Genomic DNA, 20031 nt, shown 5'->3' with positions numbered 1-20031 from the left:
TTGGGATGCACGTGTGTTTTGTGTTATATGGTGGGAACTGATTTTTAGTTCTGGTGGGATGTTTTTTTTAGCACATTGAGTCCAGTTGTGACTTACTTGTCTGATTTGGAGCACTATTGGATCCCATTGGATTACTTGGGGCACCATTTATGTTATTTGGTCCTTTTAGAACCTCGTATTGACACTTGTCACGTGATTATTCATGAGTTTTTTGGCACTATTTAATATTGTGTGTTTATGTTGTGTCACTAATTTTGCACTGTTTCACTTATTTATGTGTGAAGAATTTTTATGGTAGTAGCGCTGCATCATTTGTGTTTCATTTATAATTTTTGTCTATGGATATATGACTGTATGTAGCAGCTTTACCTTTGTTGGTAGGTATTAGTTTTTAGGTAGGAGCGCAGGAGTTTGTCACATTGAGACATACAGGAGAGCAGACTATAAAAGGCATCAGTTTACCTGAATCTTCGGGACCCCATGGAATACCACGTGGAGGTTTGTCAGGGGTTGGTCCCGAGGTAGTAATCATCCTCACACTAGGGCTTGAGGATCGGCTGCTACTTCTACTCTCCTAAATGGCACAGGAAGAGCAAAATATAACATTACAAGGTTAATTCTAAACACAGCAGTTTAAATAGGTATGAAAGTGGCAATGACATTCAAACAGCCATGAACAGTAATTATATGGCAACTGCATAAAATAATGCTGACAAAATAAAGGAAAATGCAGATCAATATGAAATAAATTAGTTCTGTGCAACTCTGTCCATCCCTGGACACGCCCTCTCTTGGATACATTCCAACTTTTTTATTCCTTTTGTTGGATGCTACCTATCTGGTTGCAGAAGCTTTTCCTCCATTCACACTGACTGTTCATCATCAAGCTAAACTGTCCAGAAACCTAAACGTAAACTGTACTATTTTCTATGTCTTATTCTTGAACGGTTTTCTTTTCACACCTTTTTTTCTCACCCTACTTAAGATGAACAATAAAAAATTTAAAATGATTTTTAAATAATGTTGAATGACACACAAAAACGAGGATAACTCGTAACTGGTATTTTTTGATATCTCAAAACAGCTGTAATGTTTGTAAGTGAAAGGAAAAAAAAAAGTTCCAAAATCAAACCGTAAAAAAAAGAACCATATAGGACTGTATGTCTTCTAATCCTAAATACATTTTCATGATGCTAAAAATCCATATTAGTGGTGTGTTAATTATACCATTTGTGATGTGCTACTTATCCCATACTGTATGTTTTACATATGTAATACAGAAGACCGGTTTAAATTAACAAATTGTATGGATGGTAAATGTGTACATACTAGGATTGTCAGTCTATGGATAAATGCTTTTATAACCCTATGTTACGTTGGGAGATTAATACATTTTAAGACTTTACGAAAGGTAATAATGGCCAAATAAAAAGCTATGGATGCCCACAGTCAATGTTATACAATTTCAGGTTACATAAAAACATTATCAGTGCTTCTTTTACACTATTTCATAGAAAGAAAGCACAATATAATTGCACGCATTCATTTGAAATAATTGGTGAATAAAGGAAATACATTTACATATTCATCTAGGCTACCACAGTGTTCCTCACCTGACTGGACTCAGTTCCAATAATGCTGACGTCTTGAACAGATCTGCGCCTTTGCTGCCCGTTGCCTGCTGGATATCAAACAAAAACTAATTACCAAATGCTGCCCCCACATCCTAATGAGGGTTGCAAATGTGAAAGCTTCAAATCTGTACATGTCCACAGGCCAAGGGAAATCGAGGGATCGACACAAGGCACGAAAGGCAGCTGCAACATTTCAAATCAAGAAGCTCTAGCCAACAGACTATATTACTAGACAATAACCACTCCTATCACACGAACAAGTAGTTCTCTCTTCCACCATCTTCTGTGCATTTGCTGTCCATGGCTGATGACGGCATCTATTTCCAGAACCTTACGTGATAAGGCTGCTGACCTAATGTGTCTACAGCAAACCTCAAAGATTTCTGAACGGCTTTCTTTTTACCTTAGTGAATACATGCCAAATATAAGTCTCCTTTCATCCTGTAACGAAAATAGCTTTAACCCCACTGTCACTACAGCTCTGTTTTGTAAAAATCACTTCTTGCAGTCAATATGTCAGAGAATATAGTAATCATCAACTCCTGCTCATCACCTGCTTGCAGCACTCAGACATCTGCCATCTATGCTCACAATAATAAAATGAGTTTTTAACACAACATATGCCTAAGGGAAGAGGACGTGTAAACCACCAAGGACATTTACAAGCTTTCTTTTCCTTTTAAGAAAGCATTACGTAATGTTTGTTTTGTGCAAGCAGGGAAATCAGTTAGCATAAGGGAATCCTGGATGGTTTCAAGCAACAGCTGAGACAAGGCTCTGAATTCTTTCATCACAACGAACAATTGCATAATGTTTCATAGTAGCTGTAGGTCAAACAGTTGCTCTGGATCCCACCCCAGGCACTGACAGTTTCTAGAATGACCATAAATCTGTCTCATCAGTTTACCCTTACAATACCATCCTTATTCTATACATTACAGTTGAAGTATCAAATGCAACCCAGGCTTACAAGCAGGAGGACAGGTTTGGAAATATGATTGCAACAAAAGGATATTTTTGTACGATTAGAAAATAAAACAGAATGAAATAGACAGAGACAGGTAGACAACTGTGTTTATTTCTTCTTTGAAAGCCTATTTGAGCTTTCTGTGAAACATCACAGCAAGTATATATGCAAGTTATTTACAGTTTTTGGCCTTTTTGATTTCCACATCCACTGGGATGTGCCCGATTCTGAATGCTGTCTTGCAGTTGGATAGCAAAGGTTACATGGGATGCACTTATTGAAACTTAACTCGAGGCATTAATACTGATTTCTAGGACTGCACTGAAGTAGTTTGCTTTACAGAAACCAGTAAGCTCTTGTCAATTAAAAATGTTTAATTAAGTAGGTATGGGGAGCAGCATATTTTTTTTCCACAAGGTAAATTTATGTAATCCACAGAATTTCACACAACTATGCATAAGACTGGTACTTTTTGTTAATCAGTCTGTAGTAGCCACTGATGTGCCAAGTCAACAACTTGGTGATTTTAAAATTAAATCAGATTTGTAAATATTTACAAAAGAATGCAAATCCTGTACTATTAGATTTTTACACCTGCTAACATTTGTTCGGTTTTCAGAAAAGTAGTTCAGAGGCTGCTACTCTGCCATGGCAGTGGCAGTTTTCTTTCAAGGATCATTTAACTGTATAACTAAGTGGGATAGGATGCTCTCTTTAGTGTGCCTCAATTCAGGTGACTTGGCTTCACTAGATACCTCTCACTCATATTGTTACAAACTACTATATACATTTTCAATAAATATTTTTTTTTTCGATTATTTGTGAAAATAATGTTTAGGTAACCATATCAATTCAGTAACTTCCCAGCATTACTGGGTTTTTTTAAAATGACCAGCACATCTACACATTCAGACCAGGAGTTAAAATTTGCTTTTTATATATTTATAGAGGCAATTTCATCAAATTCTGCATTAATAATATATTTAACTAAAAAAGTTAAAAAAAAAAAAAAAAAAGAAGATGTGTTACATCTATAGCACACTATGCATAAAAGGGGTACTATATAAAAAAAATTGATGAAATAAACACAGTTGCTTTTGTCTTTTGTTTTTATAAACAGCATGTGATTCTTGCAATTCCTGTTCCTTAAGGTTCTCTAGCTTAATTATTAAGCTGGGAATCCCATTTAAACAATGTGGTTCTACACAGTAAATAAAATGGAAAATACTTAGAAGATACTATAAGGTGTCACAACATACCTGTATTGTAAAAATCATTGTCCCCAGACTGCCACCTGCCCAAAACTCATGTAAATACAAACATTTTAAAACCCATTGAAGTTTCTTTAACTATATGCAAACCCTAACAACTGATATCTCTTCTTTGACCCTTTTATTCTGCTAAATATACCATTAAAAACATTTTATGGTATCTGTTCACTAACTGGATCCAGGATTGGACTACCAGGTAAAATGAGAATGAAAATGTTAAAGAAAAACACTGCCACTGCATCTAAGGACTGGTAAGCTGCAATAATTATATTTTTGCTTTTGGCTTTAGTTGCACTTTAGAAATATTTTTTGTGATGGTGCTTATGCCCTTATGCTCTGGTGCTTATGTGGCTCAAGCTATGTACAACAAAGGTATGCTGTGACACTTAATGGTGCACTGTAGCTAACTGCAGTCCTAGTTAATTGTGTGACCACTTTAAGGATTTACCATGAAGAATCAATACAACATGCTAGTATTCACGCAATACATACACCTCAACCAGCAACAGCACTGCTCTAATATTAGAAGGAATTAAACATGACACAAATATTTCTCATTCCTAATTTGATACAGAAGCACTTGAGAATCTCAAGATGCATATGCTGGAAAGGAATGAGAAATGAAGTCACAATCGTCAGGGAAGGGTTACAAAGAATAGCAAGTGACAACAGTAAGTGCATGCTATGCAATTAATTAACATGTTTAGTGGAGGACGTTTATTTTGGACATGGCATGCATGTTATTTTAAACGCTGTTTAAACCAACTAATAAGAGAAGCATTAAAAATCAGAATCAAATACTTTTTGCTCCAATGATGTGCCTGTCACAAATGTTCCATTTCACAGAAATAATTGCATTTTATTGCTTGCTTTTAAATTAAAAAAAAAAAAAATGCAAAAATGTTGTATAAAAAGATTGGTTATCTCTAAGGTTATCCTTGTCACTAAACAAGAATAAAGGGGTTTTAGCCCACCAGTAACATTTTCAATGAACCAGAAAAGCATTCGTTCCTTAAAGCAGGGCTTTACCCATAACAACTTTATAAAAAAAAATACTGTTCTTTAGCAAGGAATGTACACTGAACATTATTAATTATGCTACCAAAATGAGTGTGTGCTGGAAATTGCCTCCTGAATTGTTCTGGTTTCTTTTTGCTGGAGGCTGCCATTTTGCTGAATCCCAGAGCCCCTGAGCATCAGTTAATCCTATAAGTTTGTTGTTGTTGTACTGTGCCATGTATTGTCCCCCCTATTTTACAGCGCTGAGCAAACCCTTTGGCGCTATATAAACTCGTAGTAATAATAATAATAATATTAATAATAAGCTGTCAGCAGATCAGCCTCTACATTTTCGGCACAGTTCTGAAAAATAGAGAGGAACTGAGCAGGTGCTCTCTCCAGCCACAAAGAGGCTGATTTGCACAATGCAATGTGAAAGTGGAATTTATAAACTATAGAATATAGGATTGTACACTAAATTTTTCTTTTTTGTCAATTTTAGGATGATTGGTTCTTTTCAATCATGTGTGTCTTTAACAGTAGCATATATTTAAAGCTGAACTGTCCTGTTTTCAAAATGACTGTTTATAACATTTTTAATAACTATGTTGCAAAAATGATTTTAAATGATCTCTGCCATTCCTGATCATTTTGCTAAATTTTCTGCTAGCTTAAGATACATTTTCTGAAAATTGTCACGTTTATGAACCGCACAAGACTTACGGGAAATGTATGCTTTAATTGACCAAGTCTCATTTAAGCGTATGCCCATGTGAGGGCCAAGTTTTATCACTGGGGGATGCACACGAGTTCCATGCATCCCTATGCAGGCAGTCTCATGCATGTCATTGGGACACAGCACAGACACAGACGCTGCTTTCAATTCGACATACGTGCAGACCAGTGTCTGCGTTTACACATTTGTCAAAACTGGGAGAAGTGGTGGTGTCTATGCAGGCAAACATGGCCCTCGCACAGGCTTATGCTTAGGTATGCTTGTAGTTAAAATCCAGATTTCCCGGTAACTATATTGTCCAACAGAAAGAGGAAACGCGTCACCTAAAAAGCTTAAAAAATCCTCTTGTGGCACTGGTCGATTCTAAATGAGAACCAAAAAAAAAAATGAATCCGAAGCAAAACATATACAACAGAAAAAGAATATAACACTTGCTTGGGAATCCTGCTGTCCTGGAAGATTCCTGGAAAGAGTAATAGGTAAGTAACTCTGGGTTTTGCAGTTCATTTTCCAGGATATTAGAAGGCGAGTGAGAATTGACCACATTAGGGAAGGACAAAAGCCTTGAACTCTCTCCAAAACAGCAGACCATGAATATTACACAGATGGAAGCATGTATTTGAACATCTCTCAACAGAGCGATAAAAAACAAAGGCAGGAGATCTAAAAGCTAGGATTATATTTGGGTGGTTGCCATTTCCGCTTAGTTTTCTGGATATGGCACATATAGATATGGCCTTTAATGGCCACTGTGCTCTGCTGGGCTTGCAGTGTGTCCTTGTGTCATTAAGGATGAATGGGCTCCCTCCAGGAATACCTGCCCTTGATTTATCCATTGCTATATGTGCTCCAAAACGGAGAATTTTATAGATAGTAAATCATTTGCCATGTAGAAATATATTTTTTTTACCAAAAACAGTGATTGATCTGGTTAGTGATGTTGGACTGCTATTATTCTGAACACAACTTTATGTGGCCTTTGTTGACAATAGATATTACACAAGCCCCCATGGCCTGTACGTTTCACTGTAAAAAGGATAATTAACTGCTTCCTGTCCTTATGTTAAACATATGCGGCCTCTGGAGCAAGTGGTTTTACCAGGATCGTGAATTCAGATCCCCCATCTGCTCTGTGATGAATGGAAAAAAAAAAATCTAAATATATATAAAAAAAAAAATTAAAAACAGTCCTGTGCAAATGCGCATGAAGATCCTGCATGCATATGTAAACAGTGATAGCACCACACATGTAAGGTATCGCCATGGACATCAGACAGAGTAATAATTCTAGCGCCAGAGCTCACGTTTAACAATAAAAGTGTAACCTGTATAGGATTTTGAAGCATCACCTATGGAGCACAGTGGCTAAATGGTTAGCACTTCCATCTGGCAGTACTAAGGTCGTTGGTTTGAATCCCAGCCATGGCACATCCTGCCTGGAGTTTGCATGTTCTCCCTGTTCCTCTGGGTACTCCAGTTTCCTTCCACACCCCAAAGACATGCTGGTAGGTTAGTTGGATCCTGTCTAAAATTGGCCTTAGTATGTGTATGTATGAATGTAAGTTAGGGACCTTAGATTGTACACCCCTTGAGGGTTAGGGACTGATGTGAATGCACAATATATATATACATATATATATATACATACATACACACACACACACACACACACACACAGGTGAAACTCGAAAAATTACAATATCGTGCAAAAGTTTATGTGAGACAGACTCATTACATGCAAAGCAAGATAGTTCAAGCCGAGATTTGTCATAATTGTGATGATTATGGCTTACAACTCATGAAAACCCCAAATCCACAATCTCAGAAAATTAGAATATTACATGCAATCAATAAAACAAGGATTGTACATAGAACAATATCGGACCTCTGAAAAGCATAAGCATGCATATGTACTCAGTACTTGGTTTGGGCCCCTTTTGCAGCCATAATTGCCTCAATGCGGCGTGGCATGGAAACTATCAGCCTGTGGCACTGCTGAGGTGTTATGGAAGACCAGGATGCTTCAATAGCGGCCTTCAGCTCTTCTGCATTGTTTGGTCTCATGTCTCTCATTTTTCTCTTGGCAATGCCCCATCGATTCTCGCCAAGAGAAAGATGAGAGACCGAACAATGCAGAAGAGCTCAGCACAGTAATCCCACGATCATTGAACCAGGTTTTGGTGCTTTTGGCAGTGTGGGCAGGTGCCAAGTCCTGCTGGAAAATGAAGTCAGCATCCCCATAAAGCTCATCTGCGGAAGGAAGCATGAAGTGCTCCAAAATCTCCTGGTAGACGGCTGCGTTGACCCTGGACTTAATGAAGCACAGTGGACCAACACCAGCAGATGACATGGCTCTGCAAATCAACACAGACTGTGGAAGCTTCACACTGGACTTCAAGCATCTTGCAGTGTGGGCCTCTCTATTCTTCCTCCATACTCTGGGTCCTTGGTTTCCAAATGAGATACAAAAGTTGCTCTCATCAGAAAAGAGGACTTTGGATCACTGAGCAACAGACCAGGTCTGTTTTTCTTTAGCCCAAGTAAGATGCTTCTGACGTTGTTTGTTGTTCAGGAGCGGCTTGACAAGAGGAATACGACATTTGAAGCCCATGTCCAGGATCCGTCTGTGTGCGGTGGCTCTTGATGCACCGACTCCAGCCTCAGTCCACTCCTTGTGAAAATCCCCAACACTTTTGAATGGCCTTTTCCTGACAATCCTCTCCAGGCTGCAGTCATCCCTGCTGCTTGTGCACCTTTTTCTTCCTTACAACTTTTTTAATGTACTTTGACACAGCAATTTGGGAACATACAACTTCTTTTGCAATTACCTTTTGAGGCTTTCCCTCCTTATGGAGGGTGTCAATGATGGTTTTCTGCACAACTGTCAGGTCAGCAGTCTTTCCCATGATTGTGATTCCTACTGAACCAGACTGAGAGACCATTTAAAGGCTCAGGAACCTTTTGCAGGTGTTATGGCTTAATTAGCTGATTAGAGTGGGACACTTTTAGCCTAGAATATTGCACCTTTTCACAATATTCTAATTTTCTGAGATTGTGGATTTGGGGTTTTCATGAGCTGTAAGCCATAATCATCACAATTATGACAAATCACGGCTTGAACTATCTTGCTTTGCATGTAATGAGTCTATCTCATATATTAGTTTCACCTTTTAAGTTGCATTACTGAAATAAATGAACTTTTGCACGATATTCAAATTTTTTGAGTTTCACGTATGTGTGTAAAGCGCTGCGTAAAGTGACAGCGCTATATAGGTATCCTATTGTGTTTGTGTGCAATAAATTTAATTCAGTGTATTTCCTACCATAAATGTGCATTTAATAAATGGCTGTGCAAATATTGCATGACATAAAAAATTTAAGCAGCCACCATTTTATTCTTCAGGGCCTTTGCTTTCAGAAAATATATAATATTCAGGGATTCCAAGTAATTTTCTACCAAAAAAATATGATTTTGTATGTTGTACCCGGATGGCAAGTGGTTAAGGAATTTATTTTGTTCTGGTATTATATACAGCCATGAGCACAGTCTTCATATGATAGGTAGGTTTGTAGGATTCTTGCAGATCTATTGAAGAATACGCTTTATGAAATCTTGATTGCAAGCTGAATTTGTATAGCCTCACCAAAACTTGAATGTAGTGACTTACACCTGACTGTGTAAGTGACTGTGGTGGATATATGTTCACGCCCAACAAAGTATATTAACACACAGAAAAGAAGGGTGTGCTGTAGAAGCAAAAAGAGACCACTCACAATCTACATCACTGTAAATGAAGGTTACATAACCCTTGTGCTTTGCAAAAAAAAAAATAAAAAAAAATAAAAATAAAAAAAGGACCTTTGTCCATCTGACTCCTGAGCAAAAATAGCCTACATACTCCAAATTTGTGTCATGGTAGGACAGCTGTTAACACAAACCACCATACATCTACAGCAACAGAAAGGATTAAGCATTAGGGTGCTTGTCCTTGAGAACATTGCACTACAAAACGTCTGGATAAGGTAGGCAATACCAAAATCTGTGTGTGCTGTACAGTGATACTGATGTGATACGGATGTGCAGTCAATTTTCAAATTCACCAACTGTGCTAGTAGCAGTAGTTGTATTGTCAACTTGTGACAAAACATGTGCTGCAGTGTAATCACAAAGACAATGCATAAATGCCTTAAACCTCTGTAGCAAGATGGATTATCCACCCATTTATACAGCAAGTAATGTAAACATGTATCATGTAAAGGGCTTAGCATTGTGACATTACCAGGCTGAAACACTGCACCAAAACAAGGGCTTTAGTGCATGCACAAGATATCACATAGATGTCTTAAACCTCTGCAGCAACACAGACTAATACACCATACAGGATGTCATGTGGGAGGTTTTTACTGTGGCATTGGGGAAAAAAAAAAAAATGTATAGGCTTAAAGCTTATTTTTTTTTTTTAAATAACAAACATGTCTATACTTACCTGCTGTGTGCAGTGGTTTTGCACAGAGCAGCCTGAATCCTCTTCTCGGGTCCCCCGCAGGCTCTCCTGTCTGTCAGGTGCCACCACAGTAAGCAGCTTGCTATGGGAACACCCGCTGCTCTGTGTGTCCATTCACACATGCAGCCACAGCTTGGCCCTGCTCTCCTCCTCATTGGCTGACTGGTTGTGATTGACAGCAGCAGGAGCCAATGGCTCCCGCTTGCTGCCTCAGCCAATGAGGAGGCAGAAAAGCGGGATAGCCGAGGCTGCCATTCACATCGCTGGATTGTGATAAGGCTCAGGAAAGTATTGAGGGGACTGGAGGCACTGCTGCACACAGAAGGTTGCATAGAATGCATGAAGGTAAAAAACCTTCAGCCTTCACAACCACTTTACAACTGACAGGCAGGGTTCTTACAACAGAACAGTCCCTAGTGGTCTCTGCACAGCTCAGATGATGTTTATAGCACCCGCTGTGTGACGTGGTGATGCAACTCCTGTGCGCATGCATGGGAGTGAAATCATCACAGCCTTATGATTTAGGTGGCCAAAGAGACGGAACAAGGAAGGATATCTGGGCGAAGATGGAAGCACTTGGGACCAGTATCAGTGGTGACAGCTCAGCACTGGGGCACTCCGTTTAGCAAGTAAATCTGCCACAATGTGCTATTATACAGTGCTCTGGGCACAGAGTTACATGCAAATGAGCACTCATATGTAAACAGGCACAAAAGCATGGAATTTTGGTTGTTGAACATTTTCAAGCATTAATCTTCCAGGTGTAAATCAGAGCTTATGCAGAAACACTAACATAAATGCCCTGCAGGAGACCCATGCTGCCATACACTATGCTGTAACTGTCTAAACAGCACAGAAATATATAACTATATATATGAGGCTCAGGAGTTACAAATACTGAACTCTATTAAACTTCATTACTATACAGTACAATTTTGCATGAAGTCCCCCACTGCGGCATTATCATACCTGAAATCCACACATGAGAAACTCCACTGTATGGTAAATTTTTTATCAAAGGCCGGTTTATACTGGAATGCGAACATTCCTGTGCATTCTGGTCCTGACAGCCCATTCATTTAATAGGCTGTAAAACGCAGGGGACAATGCAAAAAGCTGGATTTAGGTTAGCCAAGAAAGATCTTGTACATAACTCTATCCTCATTCTAACATGGAGACGCTCATGGGGATATACTGCTAATCAACTGCCATTCAAATTTTAAATAAGGGCATCTTGACAATACCAAACATTTGGGGTTCATTTACTAAAACTAGAGAGTGCAAAACCTGGTGCAGCTCTGCATAGAAACCAGTCAACTTTAAGGTATTATCAACGCTTCATTGAACAAGCTGAAGTTAGAAGCGGATTGGCTGCAATGCACAACTGCACCAGATTTTGCACTCTCCAGTTTTAGTAAATCAAACCAATTTACTCTTTAGGATTAGAAAAGAGCCTAAGGATACAGTGACATGGCGACCCAGCAGCGGCCACTGGCAAGAATCAGCAGATTCTTGCTGGCAGTTCTAAAAGCAGCCTGCACATACTATGTGCCAACAGATGAAGTTGTCAGTGGAAGCCATTAGATTTGTACTCTGTACAAATCAATGGCCAGCAGTGCCACTGTTCACATATATAAACAATCATGTGAGCAGTTATATTTGAATAGAGCCTCTAACCAACCCTGAACATAGCCAGTGTGCATCTAGGGTCAGCATTTCTGCAGTTTTGGCTGCACACAAATTGGTTGCAGCTAATTGGCCAGTTTGTATGCAGCCAAAGCAAAGGGTGTTGATGCATCCAAAGGTGGCATTTAGCCACCTCTGAACACAGCAAACTATTCACACCCATTTAGTTAAGTGAGATTGTAAGCTCCAAGGATCAGGGCCCTCCTATCCCTCTTGTATTGAACTGTATTCTCCCGTTATATTGTAAAGCGCTGAGCAAACTGCTGGCGCTATACAAATCCTGTATAATAATAATAATAATGTAGCCTAACACATTACAAATGTCCAGGCCTGCCACCAGCAGAGAAAACATGAAACATGACCCTCAAGATACCTCCACAAACACAACAGTGCCAGTGAAATACAGCATTCATTGCTAAAACACCTGAAGCTCACCACCAAGGGAAACTATGAGTCGGTTCAAACTATAGAAACGCGATGCAGATGCGTTACGGATGCATTTTTGGCGAATTCCAGTGTGTTTTTTATGTGTTCCATTTATTTTTTCCCCTCTCGTTTTCTTCAATTTAAATAGGGACGTGTGTGTTCTAGTGCATTTTTGAAGCGTTTTACTGCGTTCCAGTACAGTTCTGTACAGGAAAAATGCAGTCTGTTCTACTTTTTTTCTGCATCTGGAAAGCACTGGAACTGCAAGCACTGTGACACTGAAAACCATATTGACCTACTTTGTGCGCATTTTGGATGAAGAAAAAAAGCACTCTGAAATCGCATGTAGTGTGAACTGGCCCTAAGGGGACAGAGATACAGTAAATGCAGTTAGCTACTGTCACAGGCACCTGTAACCCTCAAAGATGTTTTCTGCCCCGGAGTTGATCACAGGATAAGCAGTGGAGGAAAGCTCCCAAAATTGTTTTCTGCCATTTACATCACCTTTCCTAGGAGGCATGATCGCTGGATGAGGCATCAGCAGTCCATTTTCCTCTACATTTTCCCAGCCCTGGCAGTTGCAGCACCTAAATAAAATGGCAGTACTCCACCTGGTCACGTGAACTCAGCCTGGTGCATTCCCAGCAGGGAGAAGAAGTAGTTGCCAGAAGAAAACCACACCAACCCTGGCAGTTCCATCAAGGAGGGCAAGTCCACTCCCAGTACTGGCCTCCCCCAGGCACTGAAAAGAGAGTGGAATGGATGAGAACTGGATCATCTGGGAGGCTGAGGAAAAGGAGGGTGGTTGGCAGACTGCAGACAAGAATCCCAAGATGAGCCTTCTTTTGCCAGGTTCCAAGCAATGCATCTCCTCTGGATGGAGGAAACACAATGAATGGCCAAGTCTGGCAGGAAACTTTTCTTTTAAACTTGTGCTGATTTGTTTCCCTTTTCCTGTTGGAGTGGGTGCCTATCTTTCACGTGCTGCCTGGTAATAACCTAGGATAAGGTTAGTCAGAATTGCTGCAATGCAATACAGCAGACAAAAATTGTAGTAAAGCACTATTCTGAGACCATATGAGACTCCTTTTTTCAAGGTATGAATGGTAACTTGTGGTGCGCTGGTGACAAATGATATGCGATTTTGTTCAGCCAGTCTTGCAATACAGAAACCCCTGACAAAGCAGAGAGATCTGTGTTCTTCTCCCCGATGTCCGAATACAAAGGCACAATGGGGAGAATTTTTGCATCCACGCTGAATGTGTGGATGGGGGAATTGGTTTAGTTTTCTTCCCTCAGCCAGCTGAGTGAAAAAACTGATATTATGGGCAGCTTTAGTTTTTGTTGTAATATTTTTGTCTCATGACACTGGGTTACATTTCACCAATTATTGTTATGCATATACCCCTGTATGTATGTCAAGACTCTTTGTGTTCTATTGGGCCTTTTCATCTTTTACATGAATCTTAAGCAAAACCTAAATAAACTCTTTTTAAACAAAATCCCGCTGTCTCTGGTACTTGTATTTTCTTGGAGTTCAGCTTTAACTCTGGCAGACTAAGGAGGAAGAGATAAGCATAGAAATTCACACCAAAAGATCTATAAACACATAAAGCAGACACAATAGATATTCTACCTTATTTACAGTACATCAAAAGTTCTTTGGAGAATTATGATGTGATGATCAAGAACTAAAATAAACAGACTGGACACAGCTTGGAGCAAAATGCATTTAGTTGTTCAATAATCTTTGGCTTGATGTGTTACTACCATTCTGTAGTACCTGTTATGATGATCTCAGGAACATCCAGAATATTGCCAAATGAAGCAGTTTTACGGTGGCCTCGTTTAGACTTGGTATATGCTGCAAAAACATATACACAATACACATGCAGACAACAACAAGTGGTACAAAACACAATTAACAAAAGCATGGAAGTGTACAGCACAATGTTAAACAATGAAGGTACGTGCAAAAAAGAAACATGCTAAGGTTTTTGCTTTTAATGAAAGAGTAAAAAAAAAAAAAAAAAACCAAAACAATAGATGAGCATGCAAAATATAGCATGACAGGACACACAAACTTATAGTAATGCAGACAGTCTACCTGGAATGGTTATTTATGGACTACCCTAACTGGAAGCTGTGATGTATATGAATACATCTTTACAAGTACCAAAAGGTAACAGGTTTCAAACTTTTTTGTAATAATCTAAAGAAAAGTTTCTATACCTGCTTATTCATGATAGATTTAAGACATATTTAGGCTTGGTTTACACCCGCGTTGCTCCCTGAAAAGCAATCTGTGGTGGACTGGTTTTCAGAGAACAGTACAGGTGCAGCTGACAGGCATTCGTGTGGCGATACTGCCTTTGCTTTTTTTGACAGTTAAACAGTGTTTTTCAATGGAAATACCACGTCACAACTGTGAACCTAACAGTTTGCAGTTGCAGTGTGGAACAATTCACTTAAATGGGTTGCATTTAGCAGTGGTACTGCCTGCAGAACGCAACATGGGGTCATGGCTCAACCAACCTCCCAATCCCAAATGTGAATGTACCCTTATTATTATTATTATTATTACTACGAGTTTATATAGCGCCAAAGGGTTTGCTCAGCGCTGTACAATAGGGGGGGACAATACATGGCACAGTACAACAAAGACAGACAGCGTACGAGGGGTAAGAGGGCCCTACTCTTACGAGCTTACCCTTACACTGGTACACTCAAAATTAAAATAAACGATTTTCAAGAATTGTGCAACATTTATTGTAATAAATGCACATAGGTGGCAGCAAAGTCCATATAGGATTCACATATGCAGGTAGAAGTTGGTGCATAAAAGAAAAAAAAAGCCTGATCCAGAGAGAAGACCACCACCTTCCAACCAAAAGAATTGGCCTCTTATCAGAAGGTTTGACTGCCCAAAGGATCGCCCAAAATACGCAGTATAGTATATCCAACTGATACAGCGCCAGATCTTCAGTGCAGACTGCTCCCGGTATAATCACAAATACTTATCCAAGTTATTATTATACAGTATTTATATAGCGCTAAAAGGTTTCCTCAGCGCTGTATAGATATAACGATGTAAGTTATAGATACTCTGAGTAGCAAACTTCCCATCAGGTGACACAGCACTTTAACTTGGCTGTGAATTAGTCCAAGAAAGCTACTTGGTCAGTAGCATTTATATCATGAGGTCTATGTCATGCACATTCCAGCAACTTTACCAGTCAGATTAGGTCCTGAGGAAAAAAATAACTCACCACACGGAGCCCAGGGATTGATATATAGTGTAGTAGTTTTAATGACCATAAAAGCATCCCATTATGATTATGGGATGCATTAGAACAGTCCCAGTCAAACCTGTGTGGCCAATTCCCAAAAGGCTTCGTTTCTCTTGTAGCAACAGGTTAAGGCCACAAGACCCTCTCACTAGACCCAGTGCCTCAGTGGTAGCAGTCACTCTGGTCCGATGACTTCTGGGTTGCCTGTGGTGACTCTGGTCTTCAGCACAGCATTGACTGTATACTAGCAGTATTTTAGTCACTCAGCCCACATATAGCGTAGAACTAAGATACTGCTAGTATACAGTCAATGCTGTGCTGAAGACCAGAGTCACCCCAGGCAAGCCAGAAGTTATCGGACATCTCTGGATCGGGCTTTTTTTTTTCTTTTATTCACCAACTTCTACCTGCATTTGTGAATCCTATATGGACTTTGCTGCCACCTATGTGCATTTATTAGTAACCTTTTTTTTGCTATACCATTAAGATGTATGTATAGATAGTACTCCAATTGGTTTGTCATTATTTAAGTCTTGGCCTGTTTAATGTGCAAGCTGCTTTGTCATTTTGTTGACTTAGATTCTAAGTGCAAGTTCTATTTACACATTTTTTTGTGGAAATTTTATGTAAACCTCAATATTTTCTGCCAATGTCAAATACGATCCAGCTACTCATACCCACCTTTTAGTTTCCTAAAATGGACTTTTACAACTTTAGCTGTCTATTCTCTGGATATGCTGTTCATTTAAATGTTTCTTTTTTTTTTTACCGAAGGTAACCTTTGCTCTTTTATTTTTTCATATGTCAGTTTTGACAGTCTGTGTCAGTTTCCTCTAAAATATTATTTTTTAAATCTATTTTAAAATGCAATTATTTATTGTGCAATTGCTTTACAAGATATGGGTCAGTCCCACAGAACAAATATTTGCAATATTTATTGGTGTCAGGAAGTGGAGTCTACCCTTGTATTAGATGTCTGTATTTGAGAGTCTCTCATAATGAGATATGTACAACCTGAAGTTCAAAAATGAAGATAAAGGGTTCACATTCCACAAAACCTGACTTTCCTAAGAACAAGGCCGTCAGTTTTTGTGTAGCACTTCTCAGCTGTATAAACCTAGGCAAATACCTGCTATTTTCAGCATTGCACTGCTGCCATTTTCACCTCTCTATGAACTTTGCAGAATTTATGCCATGATATTATGCGGCTATTACACCAATGCTTTTCTCAGTTGGTTTATCTTTTATAGCAAATTAATGGCACTTAAGAGTTAGTTGGTTGCCATAATTGTCGTTATGTGCCTTAGACACACTGTTTTTAACTGCGATTTTTATTCTTCTTTTATGTGTTCTATTTGTGAGTTTTCATTAGATGTTTTTCATGTACCATAATAAAACAGTTTGCTTAGTACTCGTTTTGTTCTGTTCTACCATCCAACCATACAAACCCACTACTGTATTACACCTGGGTGTTATCATTGTTTCCCTGGTTGAAATAACCACATTTCATTTAACCAGAGGTTTCCAGACTGTTTAGTTAAATATTGCTGCACACGAACAAGATGGTTTTACAGCTGCTACAAATAGAGTACCATCTTTTACAAAAAGATAAGGGCATCACATCATCAGAAAGAATGCCTCAGACTAAAGTATTGCATTGGTCAACCAAAAATCCATGACAATTCAATGTTCCAGTTGTCCAGGTAAGCAATTTCTACTGTTACTTTACTATGATCAGACTGCTGTAATTAAGTCACATGTAAAAAAATGAAGCAGAGGGCAAATATGCTTTTGCAAGATATACAAATTAGATTACTTATACAATTTGGATTGAAAACTGATAGCTTTTTAAAATTATATGCCATTATGGTTTACTCTAAAAATAAAGAGGACTCTACAGATGTTTAATTATCTTTTTTTATAATCACTGCTAATAAAATATCGATATATTATAAAATAAAATATCAGGGGTTTCCAAACTATGGCCCTCCAGCTGTTGAAGTACGAGTCCCATCATGCCTCTGCCTCTGGGAGTCTTGCCTGTGGCTGTCAGAGTCTTGCAAGACCTCATGGGACTTGCAATTCCTCAACACCTTGAGGGCTATAGTTTGGAGACCCCTAATGTATATGGTTAGGGACACACTCCCTGCTTTCTCTATCAACAAGTATACCTAAACCATATATAATACTGCACCTTTCCCTGTATCTGTCAAATGGTTCCATAACATATGCCTAGCATTACTTAGTTATGGATACCATAGCACAACAGCAAAGCAGGATTATGCCATGTAAAAGCAAAGATTCCTATAAATAAAACATCTGTATGTGGCCTGCGTAAAGTAGTCATAGCTGTGAAGTTAGTATTTTAGAATGCTTGTCGATTACCTGTGCTTCCAGAAATTCTTGGCTCCGATTCTGACATGTCCGCACTCTTCCTTTTACTTTCAGGTGTAAGTATTGAAGGTGGCTTAACTCGAGTATCAGAAAGACTTTCAACGCTGCTACCTCGAGAAGGTGGCAAACTCAAGCGGCCTGGTTCCCCCTAAATAGGTATTATTAGGAAATGTTTGGAGAGACATTCCAAGTTAGCTAGGCATGTGAGAAATAACTACAATAAACACAAAACATCCAGAGACTGATACGGGACAGGTACACTTAACAGGAGCCTCCAAGATTATGGTTTAGAGAGATCCAGCCAACGTAAGCCAGCAATGAATTACACACTTACACACACTTTTTTCAATTTTGTTATGTTGCAGCCTGATACTACATTTGTTTAAATTCAGTTTTTTTCTCATTAAGCTACACTCAGTACCCCATAATTACAAAGTGAAAGGAAAATTTTAGAAATGTTTGCAAAGGAAAAGCTGAAATATCATAGGTGGACTCCAGACAAGGTGTAGAAACAGCTCACAAATGATCAAGAGACATGGGAGACACCTGAGCTAAATTTCAAGTGTTGTTGCAAAGGGTCTGAAAACTTGTGCCACTGAGATGTTTAATTTTTTTTATTTTTAATAAATTCACAGGCATTTCTAAAATTCTGCTTCCACTTTGTCATTATGGGGTATGGAGTGTAGATTAATGAGAAAAAAAATGAATTAAAACAAATGCAAGAAAACCTAGGAAATGGGGTGCAGAAAAATGGCAGCAGGTGCTCTGGACTGATGAGTCAAAATTTGAAATATTTGGCTGTAGCAAGTGTCAGCTTGGTCACGAAGGGCTGAAGACTGGTACAATAATGAGTGCCTGCAGGCAATAGTGAGGTATGTTGGAGGTTCCTTGCAAGGTTGGGGTTGTATTTCTGCAAACGGATTTGGAGATTTGGTCAGGATCAATGCTGATTGATACAGGCAGATGCTTATCCATCATGCGATATCATCAGTGAGGCATGTGATTGGTCCCAAATTTATTCTGCAGCAGGGCAACGACCCCAAACATACAGTCAATGTCATTAAGAACTATCTTCAGTGTAAAGAAGAAAAAGGGAGTCCTGTCCTGAAAGATATTTGGCTCCCAGAGAGCCTTGATCTCAACATCATTGAGTCTGTCTGGGATTACATGATGAGAAGGATTTGAGGCAGCCTAAATCCACAGAAAATCTGTGTTTAGTTTTCCAAGATGTTTAAAACAACCTAACTGCTGAGTTCCTTCAAAAGCTGTGTGCAAGTGTAGCTAGAATTGAAGAAGTGGTGCTATTTTGAAGGCAAAGGGTGCTCGCACCAAATATTGTTATATATATATATATATATATATATATATATATATATATATATATATATATATATATATATATATATATATATATATATATATATATATATATTACACACACACACACACAGTTAGGTCCCTATATATTTGGACACAGGCACAATTTTATTTTTTTCAGGTATTTACCAAAACATAATTTACCAAAACCCACGATACAAACTGAGTTGCAGTTCAGCGAGTAAAATAAGTATTTGATCCCCAAGAAAAACATGACTTAGTATTTGGTGGAGAAACCCTTGTTGGCAAGCACAGAGGTAAGACATTTCTTTAATTTAATTACCAGGTTTGCACACATATCAGGAGGGATTTTGGTCCACTCTTCTTTACAGATCTTCTCTAAATCCTTAAGGTTTCTTGGCTGTCACTTGGCAACTCGAAGTTTCAGCTTCCTCCATAAATTGTCTATAGGATTAAGGTCTGGATACTGGCTGGACCACTCCATGACTTTAATGTGCTTCTTCTTGAGCCACTCCTTTGTTGCCTTGGCGGTATGTTTTGGGTCATTGTCATGCTGGAATACCCATCCACAACCCATCTTCACTATTCTGGCTGAGGGAATAAGGTTCTCATCCAAAATTTTACAATACATGGCCCCGTCCATTGGCCCCTCAATGCATTAAAGTCGGCCTGTACCTTCAGCAGAGAAACAGCACCAAAGCATAATGTTTCCACCTCCATTCTTGACTGTAGGGGTGGTGTTCTTAGGGTCATAGTCAGCATTTTTCTTCCTCCAAACACGGCGA

At 38.9% G+C, this 20031-nt stretch overlaps 1 protein-coding gene across 3 annotated transcripts in view; it reads right to left on the bottom strand.

Moving 5' to 3' along the window:
- The window catches only part of MAP3K7 (mitogen-activated protein kinase kinase kinase 7), an 82175-nt gene that overhangs the window by 9277 nt on the left and 52867 nt on the right, over positions 1-20031 (bottom strand). The window contains exons 11-14 of one of the 3 annotated variants that reach the window (XM_089665384.1): positions 17900-18056; positions 14008-14088; positions 1614-1681; positions 463-574 (exon numbers count right to left, since the gene is read on the bottom strand). In XM_089665384.1, the coding sequence (XP_089521510.1) occupies positions 463-574; positions 1614-1681; positions 14008-14088; positions 17900-18056 (418 nt within the window). The remainder of the gene's footprint in view (positions 1-462; positions 575-1613; positions 1682-14007; positions 14089-17899; positions 18057-20031) is intronic. The other 2 variants (XM_089665386.1, XM_089665385.1) reach the window with 2 other exon arrangements.

The sequence above is a fragment of the Staurois parvus genome, unplaced genomic scaffold (assembly GCF_062004578.1).
Source record: "Staurois parvus isolate SC_StPar_1 unplaced genomic scaffold, SC_StPar_1.0 ptg000048l, whole genome shotgun sequence".
Taxonomy (NCBI): Eukaryota; Metazoa; Chordata; class Amphibia; order Anura; family Ranidae; genus Staurois; species Staurois parvus.
This window is presented reverse-complemented; position numbering and strand designations above follow the sequence as displayed.